Genomic DNA, 16,460 nt, shown 5'->3' with positions numbered 1-16,460 from the left:
TAGCCTGCTCACGGACAGCCTCACCTGCATCAGCGAGTCCCCTTCTGAGCGCATCACACAGAACACGGCATAGATAGGGATGCAGATGACCGACGAGAGCGCCATAAGGAAACCGATGGAGATGGCCCAGGTGGGGTACACATAGGTATTGTAGGAGATCGGTCGGTACTGGATCACTGTGAACACGAGGATGAACTGAGGAGAGAGGGGAAAGAAGACTGAGTGATACAAAGCCCAAGGGGAGCAAGGGGGAGGTGGCATCAGGCAACTGCCCTAATTCCACACCCTCCTGTCCTTCATACTGGTTACGCTTATGCCCAATGTTACACTCACTGCATCTTTGGGAACCCCTCTTTCCTTTGCAGATGTAGTTCTTCCTCGTTGGTATTTCCCTTGTCTTCTTCTTTGGCACTGTTCTCTCCTGTACTGGTGTGCTACTTAATGTCTCCCCCCTCCTCATATGCGAGTGGCTGTTCACAGTCCTCTCCCTCCCATTCTAGCCCCCTCTCACTGGCAGTGTTCTCGCCACACACTCACAAATATGATAACAGGAGAGATGAATCTCCAGCAGATTTGGAAGAACATGGGTGGTGGGAAGCCCAGCATCATCTCAATGTCCTTGAAGTAGTTCCGGTGCCCTGTGTGGAGCAGAGGCAAAGGGTGGTCAGAGGAGTGGTGTGAACAAGGGACATTGTAATTGGGCACCAGGGCCAGCTGCAGGTTTTCATGGGCCCTGTTGTGTGTAGTAGGGTGTCTGTGGGACTCCACATTGTAGATTGTGCACTCTCTCCCAGTGTGATGGGTCTCTCTCCTCACCCCACATCATGATTCCACAGACTCTCCCTGCTTTGACAGAGGAAGCAGAGCACCAGATAGTCAGAGTTTGCCCCAGAGTTTCCAACTCCTTCATGGGAGAGGACCTGGATGAGACAATGGAGCTCAACCCTTGCATACAGCCAGCTCCAGGGTTTTGTTTCTTTTGTGGGGGGTGAGTGGGAACTGGGCCCTCTAGTTGGCCAACTTCCACAGACAGCTAGGACTAGGAGACACCCTTGTAATTTCCCACAATGCTCCTGGGTGCCTGATGTAGCTCTAGGGCACAGTGCAGAATGCAAAGACTTTCCCAGCTGGATAAATAGCTGTTTACAAGAGTGTCCACTCCTTAGGGTTTTAATTGTATGTATTGTCATTGTGTTTTTAATTGCTTTTAATTATTTTAAGTGTACATTGCCTTAAGACCCAGTGGTTTAAGAAGGTGATCAATAAATTGTGGTGATGATATATTGCTGCCTGCAGTCCCAGCTGAAAGGCATAGAGGATCCATAGCAGCCATCAGCAATGGTGGGCCAAGAAATAATACTGAGGCCTCAGCTGACACCAGGCCTGCTCTTGCACAGTTTATTTTCCTAGCAACAAGCATTTCTCTCACTGGCAAATGGGAGATCAGCCCAGCATCTTGGACCTCAGCAAGTGCCTCACCAAACTGACCATTGGTACAAGCCTTGTTGGACATGTTATCTTCAACAGAATCCATATCGCCCTGCCTGAGTGACGTTACTCCTATATGGATTTGGAGACTAGGGAAAACATTGCCTTCATCGTTAGTCTGGAGAAACTAATCTATGGTGAAGGTTTCACAAGCCAAGAATGATCAGAGAGTTTGCTGATTTCCCTCCCAGGGGTACCACAGTCGCTTTTTCTTATGTGTGTGTTTTTTAAAAGTATTTTTTTATTAAAGATTTCTTAGTTTACAAAAGTATGTGCAATGTCTCTTTTTTTTCAAGTTACATTTTCTACAGGTCAGTTTCATTTGTTGAGACTATGTTACATTAGGGAAAAAAGGAGGGAAGAGGTGGAGGGGGCCATGGTGGGTGGGGGTGGGGTCTATTTTAATGTATGTGTGGGGTTTTGTGTCAGCGTCGTTTATGTAGGTTCTCTTCGCTATTTGCTTGTGTTCCTTTGCTGGTGAGAGAAGTTGGGGTTGGCCTAGGGTGTAGTTGCTTGTTTGTGACTGGCTGTGGTGAACTTTGTTTTCATGAGTGAGTGGGGTGGGTGGGAGTTTTGAATCAGGTTAGCCATATTGATTTGTATGCTTTTGGTGGATTCTGGTCGTTATCTTGTTGGGCTGTGTATGTGATAAAGGGGAGCCATGCAGGGGTGAAGGCATCTTCTATTTGTCCCTGTGTCAGGTTCAGTTTATTGGTTAATTTTTCTAGTAGGGCTGTTTCCCATACTATTTGGTACCATTGGTCTATGCTTACTCCTGACAGGTCTCTCCAGTGTCTGGTTATGATGTTTCTGGTTGCTGAGAGTAGGTGGGTTATGAGTACTTGGTGGTGTAAGTGGGCATTATTGTCTTGGAAGATGTTTAGTAGGGCCAATTCTGGGGTGATTTCTAATACTTGCTTAGTTATTTTACATATTTCTCGTATGACTGTTGCCCAGAATAGTTGGATTTTGGGGCACTCCCACCACATGTGGAGGTATGTGCCTGTGGAGGTGCACCCTCTCCAGCATTTTGGTGAGGCTCCTGGGCGTATTAGCACTAGTTTCCTTGGTGTTAGGTACCACATGTTAGTGAGTTTCAGAGTGAGTTATTTCCTTTTCGTTGATATGGATTTAAAGGGGGGTTTAGACCACATTCTGGTCCACCGAGTGGGGTTAATCTCATAGCCTATGTCATCTTCCCACTGTTTTTTGATTACGTCTAGGGAGTTCATGGGATTATGAAGTAGTATTTTGTATATTGCAGATGCCATCCCTTTGCCATGTCCCTTTGTTGTTAGGAAGAGGTTTTTGAAGGTTGTCAGGGCCTAGTTGCTGCTGATTTTACTACTGGGTTGTTTAAGAGGACATGTAATTGGTGGTGTGTTAACCAGAGGATTTGGGTGTCTTCTAGTTTGTCTTGTATTTCTTGTGTTGACAGGGGTTTGCTATTTTTATAGAAGTCTGTTAGGCGGTGTAAGCCTTTGGTTTGCCAGGTTTTTATCTGGAGGTTTTGTGCGACATGATGGAATAGTAGGTGGTGTGCCAGGGGAGTTAGTGGGGATGGGAATGGGGACAGTTTGCCTCTTTCTGCTTTCCATGCTTTAAGCATGGTCTGTATGTACCTGTTAAGTGTTGTGGGAATTCTCCTTAGTTTGTTTGGGAGGAATGGGTATGCTGTGGTGCAGGTGTTTTCAATTGTGTCCCTCTCCAGGTGTACCCATTATTTTGTCTTCTAGTATATATGAGATTATGTGGCGTACTTGGTTGGCAATGTAATATGCTTCTATGTTGGGGATTCCCCATCCTCCCTCTGAGGGGAGGTGCAGATATTTGGGGCTTATTCTTGGTTTTTTGTGTGAGAAGATAAAAGAGTGCAGTTTTCTCTGCCATCTGTGGAGTTGGGTTTGGGGAATCCAGATTGGGAGGGTTTGGAATAGGTAGGTTAGTTTCAGGAGGGTGGTCATTTTGATCATGGCTATTTTGTCAGAGAGTGAAGTTCATGTTGTTCCATCTCTTTAGGTCTTTGTTTATTTGTCACCACAGGGGCTTGTAGTTGTGGAGGTATAATTTATTGAGGTTTCTGGTTATTTGTACCCCTAGGTATCTGAACTTGGTGTAGCAAAGTTTTAACTTGGTGATGTTAGCTAGTTCTTTTGGGTGTGGGGAGGGGTATTGAAGCACATAGCTTCTGACTTTGCATAGTTTACCTGCAGGCCCGACACCATTGCAAATGTGTTGAGTTCTCTGATTAGGGAGGTTGTTGTGTTTATGGGGTCTGGTGTTGTGACCATTAGGTCATCTGCAAAGAGCCCTAATTTGTAGGTTTTGCCTTTTATTTCTGCTCCCTTGATGTCTGTGGCTGCTCGGATTCGAACTGCTAAAGGTTCCAGAGCCAGGATGAATAAAAAGGGAGATAGTGGGCATCCTTGTTTGGTGCCTCTTTGGATAGCTATGATATTAGAATCCATATTGTTAGTGTCCCTTTTTTCTTGTTGAATATAATTTATTCAATTTCCCTAACAATTCTAGGGTTCCTATCTGTCAGTCACACTGCAGACAGAAGGAAGATGTCTTGGTAGTCTTGACTACCAGTGAAAGGTTTTGTTGGACTGTGGAATACCCTGACCAATTCTGATTTGGAATGCCAATCGCTGCCCAGCTTATTCCTGACATAGCTTCTAAAAAGGATGAAGTGCAAATGGCCCACATCTTGACTGGCTACCCCAGAAGAAGCTTCCAGGCAACTCTCAGGATACTTACCATAGATGTACATGATAGAGACACACATGATGCACGAAATAACGACAAGTGAAAAGCTTGCTGCATAGTTGTCCATTAACAACAGCCAGTAGATGCCAGCCTGGAGAATGGAGGGAAGGAAAGCTGTCAGTATCGGCAAGTCCTATTGCCCTCAGCTCAGTAAGGGTTGATTTTCCAGACTAAGAATGCCCCCTCTCCCTGTGCCCCATACCTGTGTAGTGAGTGGAATCCCTAGAAGAAAGCCCACTATAGCCACACCTAGAGTCACAAAGGTTTTCCGACGGATGATCCACTCATTCCCTATTTCATCCACGATGGCTGTGACCAGAGTCTCCAGGAGGCAGAACTAAGGAGAGAATTGAACAAGGAGAAACAGGGCGTGAGGAATGTTGAGATGGCTTCAACCTCTCCATCCATCCCCTTTAGCAACGGGGCCTGCTCCACCTGAACCAGTTCTAATACACTTTCAGGGTGAGGATCTGGACTGCTTGAGAAGAGGCCCACAGCCTGAGATCAAATATGCTTTCTTTGTTCTTTGGGACAACGTGGGCACGAATAACATTTTATATAACATCATTCTTATCTGTTCTTATTTTATCTGTAAGCCACATTGAGTCAGGGTAAAAGCTGTGATATAAATAAATACATGATTATAATGATAATAATAAGTTTTTAAAAATAATAATAATGTAACTTTTCTGTCTGCAGTAGGGATAGCCAAAGAGATGCCTTTCAGATGTTGTTAAGATTCCAATTCTTACCATTGTTGACCACTGGCCATGTCAGCTGGGCCTCATGGGAAATTTGTAGTCCAAAACATCTGGATGCAACCAGCTTGGCTACCTATCCCTAGTCCCTAAGCATGTGACTCAGCTTGCTCTACCCAGTCTGGAAAAAGGAGAATTCATTTCTGATGCAGTGCCCCAGGTGATTTTTGTTGAACTCTCCACCACCCAGCTCTGCAATGCCTCTGACACCAGTGCCCACTCTCACATACCAAGCCCTCCATTACTAAACTGCCCCAATTGCAAGTGTGTCTGTTCTACATAGGTGCCTATACCCTCTCTCCCACCCTACAATATCTGATGGGTCGATTTCCATGATTACCTGCGTTCCCAGCCCCAGCAGGATGAGCATGAAGAAGAAGAGAACAGACCAAAGGGGCGAGATAGGAAGTAGTGTCAGTGCCTCTGGATATGCCACGAAGGCCAAGCCAGGACCATGGTCAGCCACCTTGGAAACATCCACACCTAGATGATTGGCCATGAAGCCAAGGATGGAGAAGATGACGAAGCCTGCATAGACACTTGTGGCGCAGTTGGTGATGCTGATGATGATGCTGTCCCTGTTGGAAGTGGGAGGACATGCCACATTATGAGACACCAGGAAAAGGTTCAAAGAATGAGCCTTGAAGGTGGAGAGGAGAGATTATTTCATCCATGAAAAAAATCACTGAATGAATGAGGAAAAGGTCAAGTGAATGGATTCAAGGTATCTCATGTACCTTGCCTTCTCTAAAGCTAAGCACTTCTAACTCTCAACAGTATCACCAGAGACCCCCTGTAGAGCCCCAAGTAAGCAGCTCTGATTTCTGGAGGAACAAAAAATTTAAATTTTAAAAAGAGTAGGGAAAATCACCTCTTATTTCCCTTAACAAAAAAGTGGCTGAAATATGTAAGAGGTAACTAGTCCACCATGTTTAATTCTGAACACATGCCCTATATTAGGGGTAGCTAATCTGTGGCCCTTGGAGTAAACCATCCCTGACCATTGGCCATGCTGGCTGGGGCTGATGGGAGCTGGCGGTCAACAACGTCTGGAGGACCACAGGTTAGCCACCCTTGCCCTATATGTTTTGTTAAGGCTCTGGTGAAGAAGTCAAGTCCTTAGACTTCATGGTTTCATGCAACAACTTGAAAATGGGCAGCATCTAAAATCGAGCACCTCAAAATGGAAGGGGTAGTGGCCAGAGATCCACTGTGATTCCTGCACCTCCCTATAGACACCTTCCAGAGACAAGAACTATGCCACGCCAACAGTTTGAGCATCCTTTCTGGATTGCTTATAGAATGAATCTTACCTGTAGCAGTTGTTGTGGAACTTGTTATACGATGCCATGGTGATAAGTCCACCCCAGGCACATCCCAATGAATAGAAGATCTGGGAAGCCGCATCTCCCCATACCTACCAAAGACAAGGAAAGGGAATTACCAGCACAGCTCATTGCCTAGTTTACACAAGCCCCCAAACTCCTATGGTAAGGAGGGGAGGGGAAGAGGTGGTGCGATCATGAAATCCCAGAGATCATGTCCCGGGGGCAACAGCTCGAGCCTATCCGGCATTCCACACAAGTACCTTTGCATCAAGAATTTTGTCCCACTGCGGTGTCAGATAGTACATGATCCCGGTAACGGCTCCTTCAAGGGTTATCCCCCGCACAAATAAGATTGTCAGCACCACGTACGGGAAGGTTGCCGTGAAATACACAACCTGGGAGTCAAAAGGAAAGTTGGATAAGAACATTAGAGGAGTCAGCTGGATCAGGCTAATGGCATCCTGCCCAGCATTCTGTTGTCACTGTGGCCACTCAGATGCTTGTGGGAAACCCTCATGTAGGACCTGAGCACAAGAGCACTGTATCTGCCGATGGTTTCCAGCAACTGGACAAAGACGTCTTCTTCCCCTGAAACCTTAGTTCCATCACAGTGTCAGTCGCAACAGGCTTGCAACTTAACTTTTACTGCTACTGCTATTGTTGAACGTTGCTTTAGTACGACGTTTCTCAAACTTGCATCTCCAGCTGTTGTTGGACTACAGCTCCCATCATCTCAGACCACTGGTCCTGCTAGCTAGGGATGGCGGGAGTTGTAGGCCAACAGCAGCTGGAGACCCACTTTGAGAAACACTGCTTTAGTACCAACAGTCTGTTAGGCAGCATGATTTTTCTGCCTATATCATGAATTCGTGTACCCTGCTTAGTCAATGTCTAAGCACTGGGCACACAGCTCAGCCTCTTCCTAAGGATCTAGAAGGGCAGTTCTGAAGTAAACATTTCTCACAAGCAAGTTGTTAGGCTTGGATAAGAGAGGAGGGGTAGAATGTTTGCAGGCATTGGGTAAGCCATGTTGGAGGCCTGGAGAGGTCGTCATGCTTTGGGTTTCCATGGAGAAGTTAGAAGAGAAGGAACACTACTTGCTTTTCCTGAGGACTTGACACCCCTGATGAGGCAGAGGAAGACGACAACCCAAGAGACGCCCAGACAACCCAGAAGAGGGAGTCGCACCTCGCCCAGGTTCCCAATGTCATCCGACAGCTTCAGCACATACCGCCTGGGGAAGAAGACAGCAGCACAAACCAGAGTTCTTATGTGCTCCAGAAAACACACCCCAACCAATCTGCACCTACCCAACCTGCCCCCACCAAAAGGTCCAACCCCAGACATCAGGGCTGCCCACAATGCCAGGAGTGACAGCCTATTATGTTAAATGCTGGCGTAATGGCCTTATGACATTAGCTGCTTTGAACAAACAGTTGAAAATGGGAGATAGGAACCTGTGCATAAGGAAGCAAGCAAGTGAGTGGGTGAATGAATGCACACAATTTAGTACTAGCCTCAAGGTTTTGGTTATTTCTAGACCACTTGCATCATGAGACATAAAAAAAAAAATATCACAAGCATCTCTCAGATTCCTATGGGAACAGTCCATTTATAACCCTCCTCACAATATAATAAACATTTCAGGGCCCGACTGCAGCTGAGGTCAATCAGAAGATTAATATAAAAATAATCCTCAACATATATTCTGTTCCAATCTTCTAATTCAAGAGGCAAAATACACAGGATGGTTTTGAACTTTTAAAGTGAAAATGCTGCAGGCTCATATTCACACCTACTATCTCCATTCCTTGGCTCAGCAATAGCGAGCCTGCCTTCTAATTTTCCAGATGTGCTTGCCTCTGGCTGCTAATCCTTAGACACTCTCCTGTCATTAATAGCAAATAAGAGGTTTCCCCACATTCATTCTGATGACCCATGAAACTTTCAGGACAGCTGCATTCAAAACGTCTGTGCTTGGTGCCTATTTGGGGCAACATCTCTCCAATATGCAACCTCCCCTAGAACCACCCAGTGATCCCAGGCCCGGAAGGTTTTGGTAACATCCTTAACAACTTAGGGAAGGTAAAAATAAGGCCATGATCTCCATCTGCCATATTTGAACTAAGATGTGTCCATGGTGGTTAGCTTGTCCTCTTGTGAGGCAGGCCCTCAGTTCCCGACTGACAAGCTGGTTCCCTCTTCATCCCACACCCATTTGCCCCCCTCCATCATCATCACCTCCAATATTCCTCACTGGGGCTCGTGCGCTTGACCGTCTGGTTAAAGAGTTGTGTGAAGTTGAGCGATGATCCATCTGAGCCATTGGTAACGTCCAACACACCAGCGCAATCAGGTGTGTTCCAGTAGTTGCCGCAGTACGTCCAGGGCAGCACCCGTGTCATTGATGAGAAGAAATAATAGAAGGCGATGCAGATCACAACGTTGTAGTAGATTCCAATGTAGCTGGACACAACCATCATACCATACCCAACACCTGGAGGGAAAGCAAAGCGTGAGCACAAGTTGCAAGGGGGAGAGCTCTAAGGTGTCTAGGAATGGGAGTTTGCAGCCAAATAAAGTACATGGCCTGTGCAAGTATGGACACACAAACACCAAGGCTGCGGATGTAAGGCACAGGCTGACAAACTGCAGCACAATTTGGGCCTGGTTAGGCAATTTGTTTATTTATTATTTAACGTACCAAGATGTCAGCTTTCTGCCTAGTCAGCACTCAGGCCTGCATGCCTGCCCACCTCTTTCGCACATCATGCTGCTGCCTGCCCTCCCTGGTTCACTAACACAACTAGGCACAACTGCAATAAGGCACGTGGGATGCAGGTGGAGGGAGCACACTGGCTGCACAGACACTACACCACGCCCTGCATGGTCTCATGCACCTACAACAGATTAGACTAAGCACGATGAAAATGAAGCAATATTACATGTGCAGTATTACATGTTCTGAATTTTGCTTTTGAACTAATCCTGCCCAGAGATGCCGAAGGTCCACTGCCCCAAAATACTGATTATCTGTTTGTCTTTAAATCGATTTTGCTCCTAGCAACTCCAGTTGAAATGCAAATACTGTACCAATTTGGTTGCCAGTCGTCCTTTAATCAGGCCTTTTACCAACAAAGTAAAGCTGTTGTGCAGGAGCCTGCATTTCAGAGGGAAATGTGCGCACGAATCTCTACCCACACATGGGGAGCAGAGGATGCGGACTGCAAATGTGTTTGTAGCACAATAACCGGACAGAATGTATGCACTGACAGAACTGACTGGGAAACTCCAAGACCAGAGGGACGAAGCGGTACAGAAAGATTGGAAGAAATTTAAAGACTATTTGAAAATTCATGCTAAGATTAGTATCTGAGAATTGAACTAGAAGATATGTTAGGCTACAGTTATGGAAAATAGATAAGGTGTTACTGATGATTATATAATGTTAAGAAATTACTAACAATGTTATACAATGAACGCAGAAGGAGAGGACATGAGGAAGTCAGCTAACAATGTTAAGGATTGAATGATCACAGTGATTATAGTTGTTTTTTTTGTCGTTATTTTCTTTTTCTTTGTTGATTTTTGTATTTTGTATTTTTGTAAAAAAAATTGTTATAGTGTGTAGTGTCAGTTATTTTTATGTTTTTGTTATATTGTTGAAAATCTAATAAAATTCTATTTTTTAAAAAGAATGTATGCACTGAATGTGCTGCCTCTCACCTTTGAACATGGGGCTAATTCTCCAGACACCAAGGCAGCCCTGGCTAGCAAACTGTCCGAACGAGAGCTCCATGAAGAAGAGGGGGATCCCACAGAACACCAACATGATGAAGTAGGGGAACATGAAGGCACCTGGAGACAGAAGAGGAAATGAGCACCGGAGAGGAACCATAGCTTAGGGGAAGAGCACATGCTTCAGCATCTCGATGTGAAAAAGCTCAAGATGGGATGTAATATTCATTTGTTGTACTTATATCCCACTTTTTCCTCTTTTAACCCCTCCCCCCCCGTGAAGTAGGTTAGGCTCAGAGGCAGTGATTGGCCTAAGGTCACTCAGTGAGCTTCATGGTCAAGTGGGGATTTGAGCCCTGGTTTCCCCATGTCCTAGTCTGACACTCTGAACCACTACGTCACACCCGAGGAAAGACCTCTTCTACCTGGCACACTGGGCTAGATGGATAAATAGTTGGACTTAGTACAAGGCAACTTCCTGTGCTTCAAGCCAGTGGAAAAGGAGCTTCAAACCCCTTAAGAAATGCAGAGATTTGCCCCAGGTGTCATATTATGTGTGGGGAGAAAGCTGCCCAGACTGTGGCAAGGAATCCCTGTCTTCTCCTGCAGGGGGAGCCCTATACTCACCAGATAGTTGTGTATGAAGCTCCTAGGATACACCCTGGACTGTGGGGACAAAGTTGCATCCCGGAACTAGCAGGACACAGCACTGCAATTCCCACCACACACAAACACACACACATCAGTGCTATGCCAGAGCACTGGGTTTAGTACTGGCTGGGGGCAGGGAATCACTCCTACCCTGCTATTTGCAACACTGCACATGCTCTAGCCCCAGACAGCATCAGAGTCAGGACTGTCAGCAAGTGAAATGCAGAGTGGGTCCTATCTCTCCTCATGTGCTGCACGCACCCTTCCCTGGCTAATACTCACCTCCCCCATTGCGATAGCAGAGGTAAGGGAAGCGCCATACATTGCCAAGCCCGACAGCGTAGCCAACGCTCGTGAGAATAAACTCGATCTGGTTGCCCCAGTTGCCACGCTTGAGGTTCTCGTCTCGCTTAGACGTCTCGCCAGGCACAGCACCATTCTGCCAGAAGAGGACAGTCAGTTATTGCAGACAGGGGGTGGGTGGAGGTAAGTTATCCTTTTCCCTCCTTCTGGGTCTCCCCTACTGTCGGTCCTGTAAGGTCTTCCCACAAAGAGAGGAGCTTTAGAACGGGCAACAGGAAGATAACAAAACAGGACACCCACACACCCACACACACCCTTCTTCAACTCTGGGTGCTTGTGCTGCTGGTGGTTTAAAGTCACTCCCCTTCCCCAGCTGGAGGGAAAGCAGGCAGGGGGCGGAGAGTTTGATTATGCTAAGGGGGCTGCTACCCCCTGCCTGCCCAGATGAATAGTCCTGGGTCAGGCTGTAGGGAAGCTGGCAGCTGCAGCCCATACAAAGCAGGCATAAGAGGAGTCAGCACAAAGGAGCCTCTGTGCCTGCTCCCTCTGCCTGCCTACTGATGGAGCACAAGAGGCCACAGGAAAGGCAAGCAGATCCCTTTACTCACTGGCAGGGAAGCTAATCTCATCAGGGCATCAGGAAAAGCCCCACCTAGCCCAGTATACTGCTTCCATCAGTGGCCAGCCCAATTGCTTTGGGAAGCCCACAAGCCAGGAAGGGGGCTTCATGAAGATACCTGTTGTTTTGCCCCTGGCACCTGATACTTACAGATTTATCTGAATGATTTCTTTCATTACTTCATGAATGAACTCTCCATGTGGAGGTTTCATTTAAGCCAGACATTTTCAACCTTCTTGAGTGCACGGCTCCCTTGACCAACTACATTCCTTCTGTGGCACCTCTGTGGGGCTCAGGGGAACCCAGTTATGTCACCCCATGCTTGCAGAGCTGGCAGTCTCTCACCCTTTTTTGAACACCCTCCCTTGTGGAGTTTTCCCTCAGCCTCCTCTGTGCTCCCCTCTCCTTGGGAGTCCTCTGGGCAGCACCTTACATTGGGAGGCAGCAGTGGCAGCAGCGGGAGCCCCTGGGCCTGCATGGCAGAAAGGCTCCCCTTCAGCACAGGGCACTCGGCTCCCAGGCAGGCCTTGGAAACAGCAAGCACAAGAAAGGCCAGCGCAGCACCTGCCTGCCAGTCTGGCCTCCCAATTGTCTGTCCATTCCCAACAGCAAGGGCTGGCAGACTGGCTGGCTGGGCTCCCTCATCCACTTGCTTGTTTATTCTGAGGCTCCTGGCAACCAGCACCTCCTGGCCAGCCCCAGAGGCACCATTTGCCTGACCAGCTTGTAGCCAGGGCCTCAACAAACAGCTGTGCAAGCCTTTGGGAGGCAGATGTGGGAGGGCATCAGAGGAGGGCGGGAAGGAAAGAGGGGCAGAGGCCAGTGTTGCCCGCAGCACCCCTGGCCATCATTCAAGGCACCCCTGGGTGCCACGGCACACTGGTTAGAAACCACTGATCTAAGCCATTGTGAACGACTGCTGTTGAGACTTCACATCCTGTAATAATTTATCGCCCTTTACAAAGCCCTATAAGCCACTGACCATTACTGTATCCTGTGATAGGGAATGCCCAATGTTAACTATGTTTTGTGTGAAGAAGGAACAGAAATATACTCATGCTTGTTCCTGGCAATCTCAAGAGGAAAACTGGATCCTCTCTTTGACTCTTGGTAGCTAATTCAGAATATGCCCACTGAGCATTTAGTGATGCCATGTTTACATGGCATCACTAAATTGCCATGTCACTGTATAGTCTATGGATGTTTACATGGCATCACTAAATTGCCTTTTTTATAGATGTTAACTCCCTTTTGTACTCACAATAAAAGTGGGGAATGACTATATCTGACCTTTCAGCACATAAGTGAGAGTTGTTCTATTAAGAACATATAATGGTACATGGACTACAGGCAATTCCCCGTTTGCATGAGGACTGAGTCACATGTAAGCCCGTTCCACCCCCCACCCCCACCCCCCATCTGGGGCCAAAAACAACATGTGCATCAGCAAATTTGGGTTGCACAGTTATAACTTGCGTGACAAGCCAGCTTCATCCCTGTAAGACTGGAAACTGGTGGGGAGAATGCACTAGAGAGTGGGGGGGGGGGAGAGAGAAACACTTGCTTTGACGCAATGTCATCTAATCTCCCCAAAAACAATTCTGAACCAATGGTCATTAAATAGCCAATGTTGTGCTGTTGTCTCCCTGCAAACAAATCAGGGCGAATGCTTAGTAAACAGGTCATCTGGAAGGAAGTGCCCACGGTGTGTCTATCTGTGACAGGCTCAGGAAGGCTGTTATTGCTGTAGTAAAAGGACATCGCCAGGAGAGGGAGCCTCAGTCCTCCTTAATCATACCGAGTCCTTTAAGGTCTGTCAGAGAAAATAAATGATACTAAACAATCTTGTCCCATCACCCTAGAGTTCCCCTTCCAAATGGGTCCAATGCTAGCCCAAGCCTTAGACATGCCCCCAATTTCTCTATCCCCTAAGGGGCAGGGGGAGGAACAGAGGCTACTTGCCGCAGCAGCATTGACAGAGCCACAGTCTGAGCTACCTCTGGAACAGTACGACTTCCAAGTCTGGCTGGAAGCACTCAGCCCCACACAGAAGAAGCCCAAGCACCAAAGAGGACAGGATGCTGTCATCAAGCGTAGCTGCTTTCCGCAAGACAAAAATGGAGCTTTTGTGCATCTAGCTCCATCCTGGCACCACCAGTTCCCTGTACTGCCCAAGGATAACAATGGCAGCCTTCAGATCAAAGGAAAGGGAGATGTGCTGTGTCAACAACAAAGCCTGGCTTCTCTTCCCTTAGAGCAGATGGGGCACATCTGGCTGTGCTCTGGAGCAATATTTCTCTGCCGGCTACTGCCTGTACCTTGCCCCCTCCTCCTACTGAGAGATGGGACACCACCTGGAAATGCTTCTGGGTTAAGCTTTCCTGCATGAGACTTAAGTGATTGTTAGTTCGCTTGCCTACGTACTTGAGGGGTAAATATTCAATAACCTCTATTAGGCATAACAAACCAAACCTTTTCGAATAGATATTATGTATAAAATGTATAAAATATGAGCTCAACAAAATAAGGCTTGTATTAATTAAATCTTTAACTCTAAAATTCAATACTAGTCCGTAAAAAAAATAACTTCAAACTTCTCATAATAATCCTTAGTTAAAACATCAATTGATATAAATGATACAACAATATAATAATGCCGCATTACTATTTAGTTGAAATCTCCTAATCCTCTTTGTAATGAATTAGTCTTTCTGTATGGACTGAGCTTAAAAATTTGGCTACTATTGAAGTGATTTTATCATTACTGTCCGACAACAGTGTTTGAATAGCTGGAAGCGTAGAGATCGGTCTATCCATTTGTAAGACATCTAATAATTGACTTCTAGAGTTAGTGCCAAAATTACAAGAGAAGAAAATATGATCCAATGTATCAGGTTCCTTCTTACTGCATTTACAGAAACATTCAGATTTTGGGAGAGCTAAATACCTTCCTCTTACCATCATGGAGGGGAACATATTAAATCTAGCTAACATAAACAGCCTACAGGATTCGTGATTCTTAAGGTTTGTAATATATCCCTTTTGCTAGAGGGGTAAATCAAAATTTGAAGTAAGCTGGGTCAGCAATTTGCGAAGACTCCTCTTTCAACTGCCACTCGTAAAATTATTAACATCTTATTAAGAAAATTTCAGTTATAGAGAAAATATAGTGATAAAAGAGAAGAGAGAGAGAGAAGTACAAATAAAAAGAAAGCCAAAAAATTAAAACATAATAAGAAGAGACATAGGATACACTAAATATAATCCGTTACACTACCATAGATATATCAGTATTATTATTGTTCGAATACATATACGGTATGATTATTAATAATCTACTATATTCTGTATAATCTCATTCTAAATGCAAATATATTTCACTTATTATTCATAAGCAATTAAATAAACCATGACGGAGCTCTTTCTTTCCAGTTGAAGGAGTGATCTGTCAATAAGCAAAGATTGGGAGCAGGGTGATGCAGCTGGAACATCCTAGAATCCCTTGGTTTTATGGATGGATGATCAGCCCTGTGCTAGCAGCTTTTGCATCTTCGCTGTTTAAACCAGGGGCAGACACTGCAGAGCCACAATTCCCACCATCCTCAACCAGGGACGCTGGGGTTTGTAGTTTAGCCACAGGTTTCCCCAACCCTGGGTTTAAACCTCCCCAACCAAATGCTGCTGCTTCTCATGAGGGCCCAAAGCATTTCCTTTTATCTTCTGAGAAACTCACATTGGCTCCTGTCGTTTGCACCTCACACCCAGCCAATGATCCCTCCAGTTGCTGGTGTGTTAGGAAGAGGGTGCTACACTTCAGTGCTTATGAGAAAGGTCAGCTTTACTACAGGAAAGGAGAAAAGAGGGTATTGTAAAGAAAAAGTGGGTGTCCTAGGAAAGGAGTACTTGGGCCCTCCTGTTCATGGCTGAGGATCCAGAAGCCTGCCCCTGCCCCATGTTCCAGGATGCTTTGCTGAGGAACCCTACTACTTCTCGGGAGCTCCGAGATGAACAGGCTGCCAGCAGGAGCATTTCGCAGGAGCCTCTCCTGTGGATGCACCTCCTTTGCTCTCCCCCTGGTGCACGCAGCACACTCCACGTAGGCGCACGTGGCTGCCCGCTGATCGCAAACAATTGCTGTGAGCACTCAGCAAATGGAAGCCGTCGTTTCAGCTTTGCCTCCTGCCACTGGGATGGGAGGGGGCTGGCAGCCGGCGAGTTGTGCACCTAACCGTGTCATTCAATTAGAGCCAGCAGCCGCTCTGGCACAGAGCTGCCAAGGAGCCATCTGCTGCGCTAACTGGGGGGACTGGCAGGGTATGGGAGAGCCACGCCTGCTAGAAGTGACCTCTGCTGTGAGCCCTGGCCATGGAAGCCAGAGTGGGGGTTGTGGCATCATGGGGACTCGGTGGCAACCTGCAGGAACACCTCCAAGGATCTCCATGGGGCACAGGGAGACCCTGCACACAACCTGTCTCCAAAGAAAAGACCGCACACACAATACATTTATAGCACCCCAAAAGAATCCTGGCAGCTGTAGTTGGTTAAGGGTACTGAGAAGTGTAGCTCTATGAGGGGCAAACTACACTTCCCATTATCCTTAGGGGGTGTTTTAAAAGTATGGTATGTACACAGCCAAAGGTATACATTTCCCAGTGGCAAGCAGGGAGTAAGACCACATCCTAATATCCTTATCCCAATCTTTTTTCTGTATTCTTCACATCCACCCTTGACACAAGAGAGGCTTGAAGTCATTTTCTCATGATAAGTGGAGTCTTGGAGGAGCAAATGCAAAGAGGGAAGATCAGC

At 46.5% G+C, this 16,460-nt stretch overlaps 1 protein-coding gene across 2 annotated transcripts in view; it reads right to left on the bottom strand.

Moving 5' to 3' along the window:
• SLC6A9 (solute carrier family 6 member 9) overlaps positions 1–16,460 on the bottom strand; it is a 57,219-nt gene that overhangs the window by 2,453 nt on the left and 38,306 nt on the right. For both annotated transcript variants that reach the window (XM_033152339.1, XM_033152338.1), the window contains 11 exons: positions 11,015–11,171; positions 10,070–10,201; positions 8,585–8,840; positions 7,445–7,577; positions 6,604–6,738; positions 6,329–6,432; positions 5,356–5,593; positions 4,460–4,594; positions 4,249–4,348; positions 538–638; positions 25–195 (listed from right to left, as the gene is read on the bottom strand). In XM_033152339.1, coding sequence (XP_033008230.1) covers positions 25–195; positions 538–638; positions 4,249–4,348; positions 4,460–4,594; positions 5,356–5,593; positions 6,329–6,432; positions 6,604–6,738; positions 7,445–7,577; positions 8,585–8,840; positions 10,070–10,201; positions 11,015–11,171 — 1,662 coding nt within the window. The remainder of the gene's footprint in view (positions 1–24; positions 196–537; positions 639–4,248; positions 4,349–4,459; positions 4,595–5,355; positions 5,594–6,328; positions 6,433–6,603; positions 6,739–7,444; positions 7,578–8,584; positions 8,841–10,069; positions 10,202–11,014; positions 11,172–16,460) is intronic.

This window comes from Lacerta agilis, chromosome 6 (genome assembly GCF_009819535.1).
Source record: "Lacerta agilis isolate rLacAgi1 chromosome 6, rLacAgi1.pri, whole genome shotgun sequence".
Classification (NCBI taxonomy): domain Eukaryota; kingdom Metazoa; phylum Chordata; class Lepidosauria; order Squamata; family Lacertidae; genus Lacerta; species Lacerta agilis.
The sequence above is the reverse complement of the archived record's forward strand: the minus strand, read 5'-3'. Positions and strand labels throughout refer to the sequence as shown.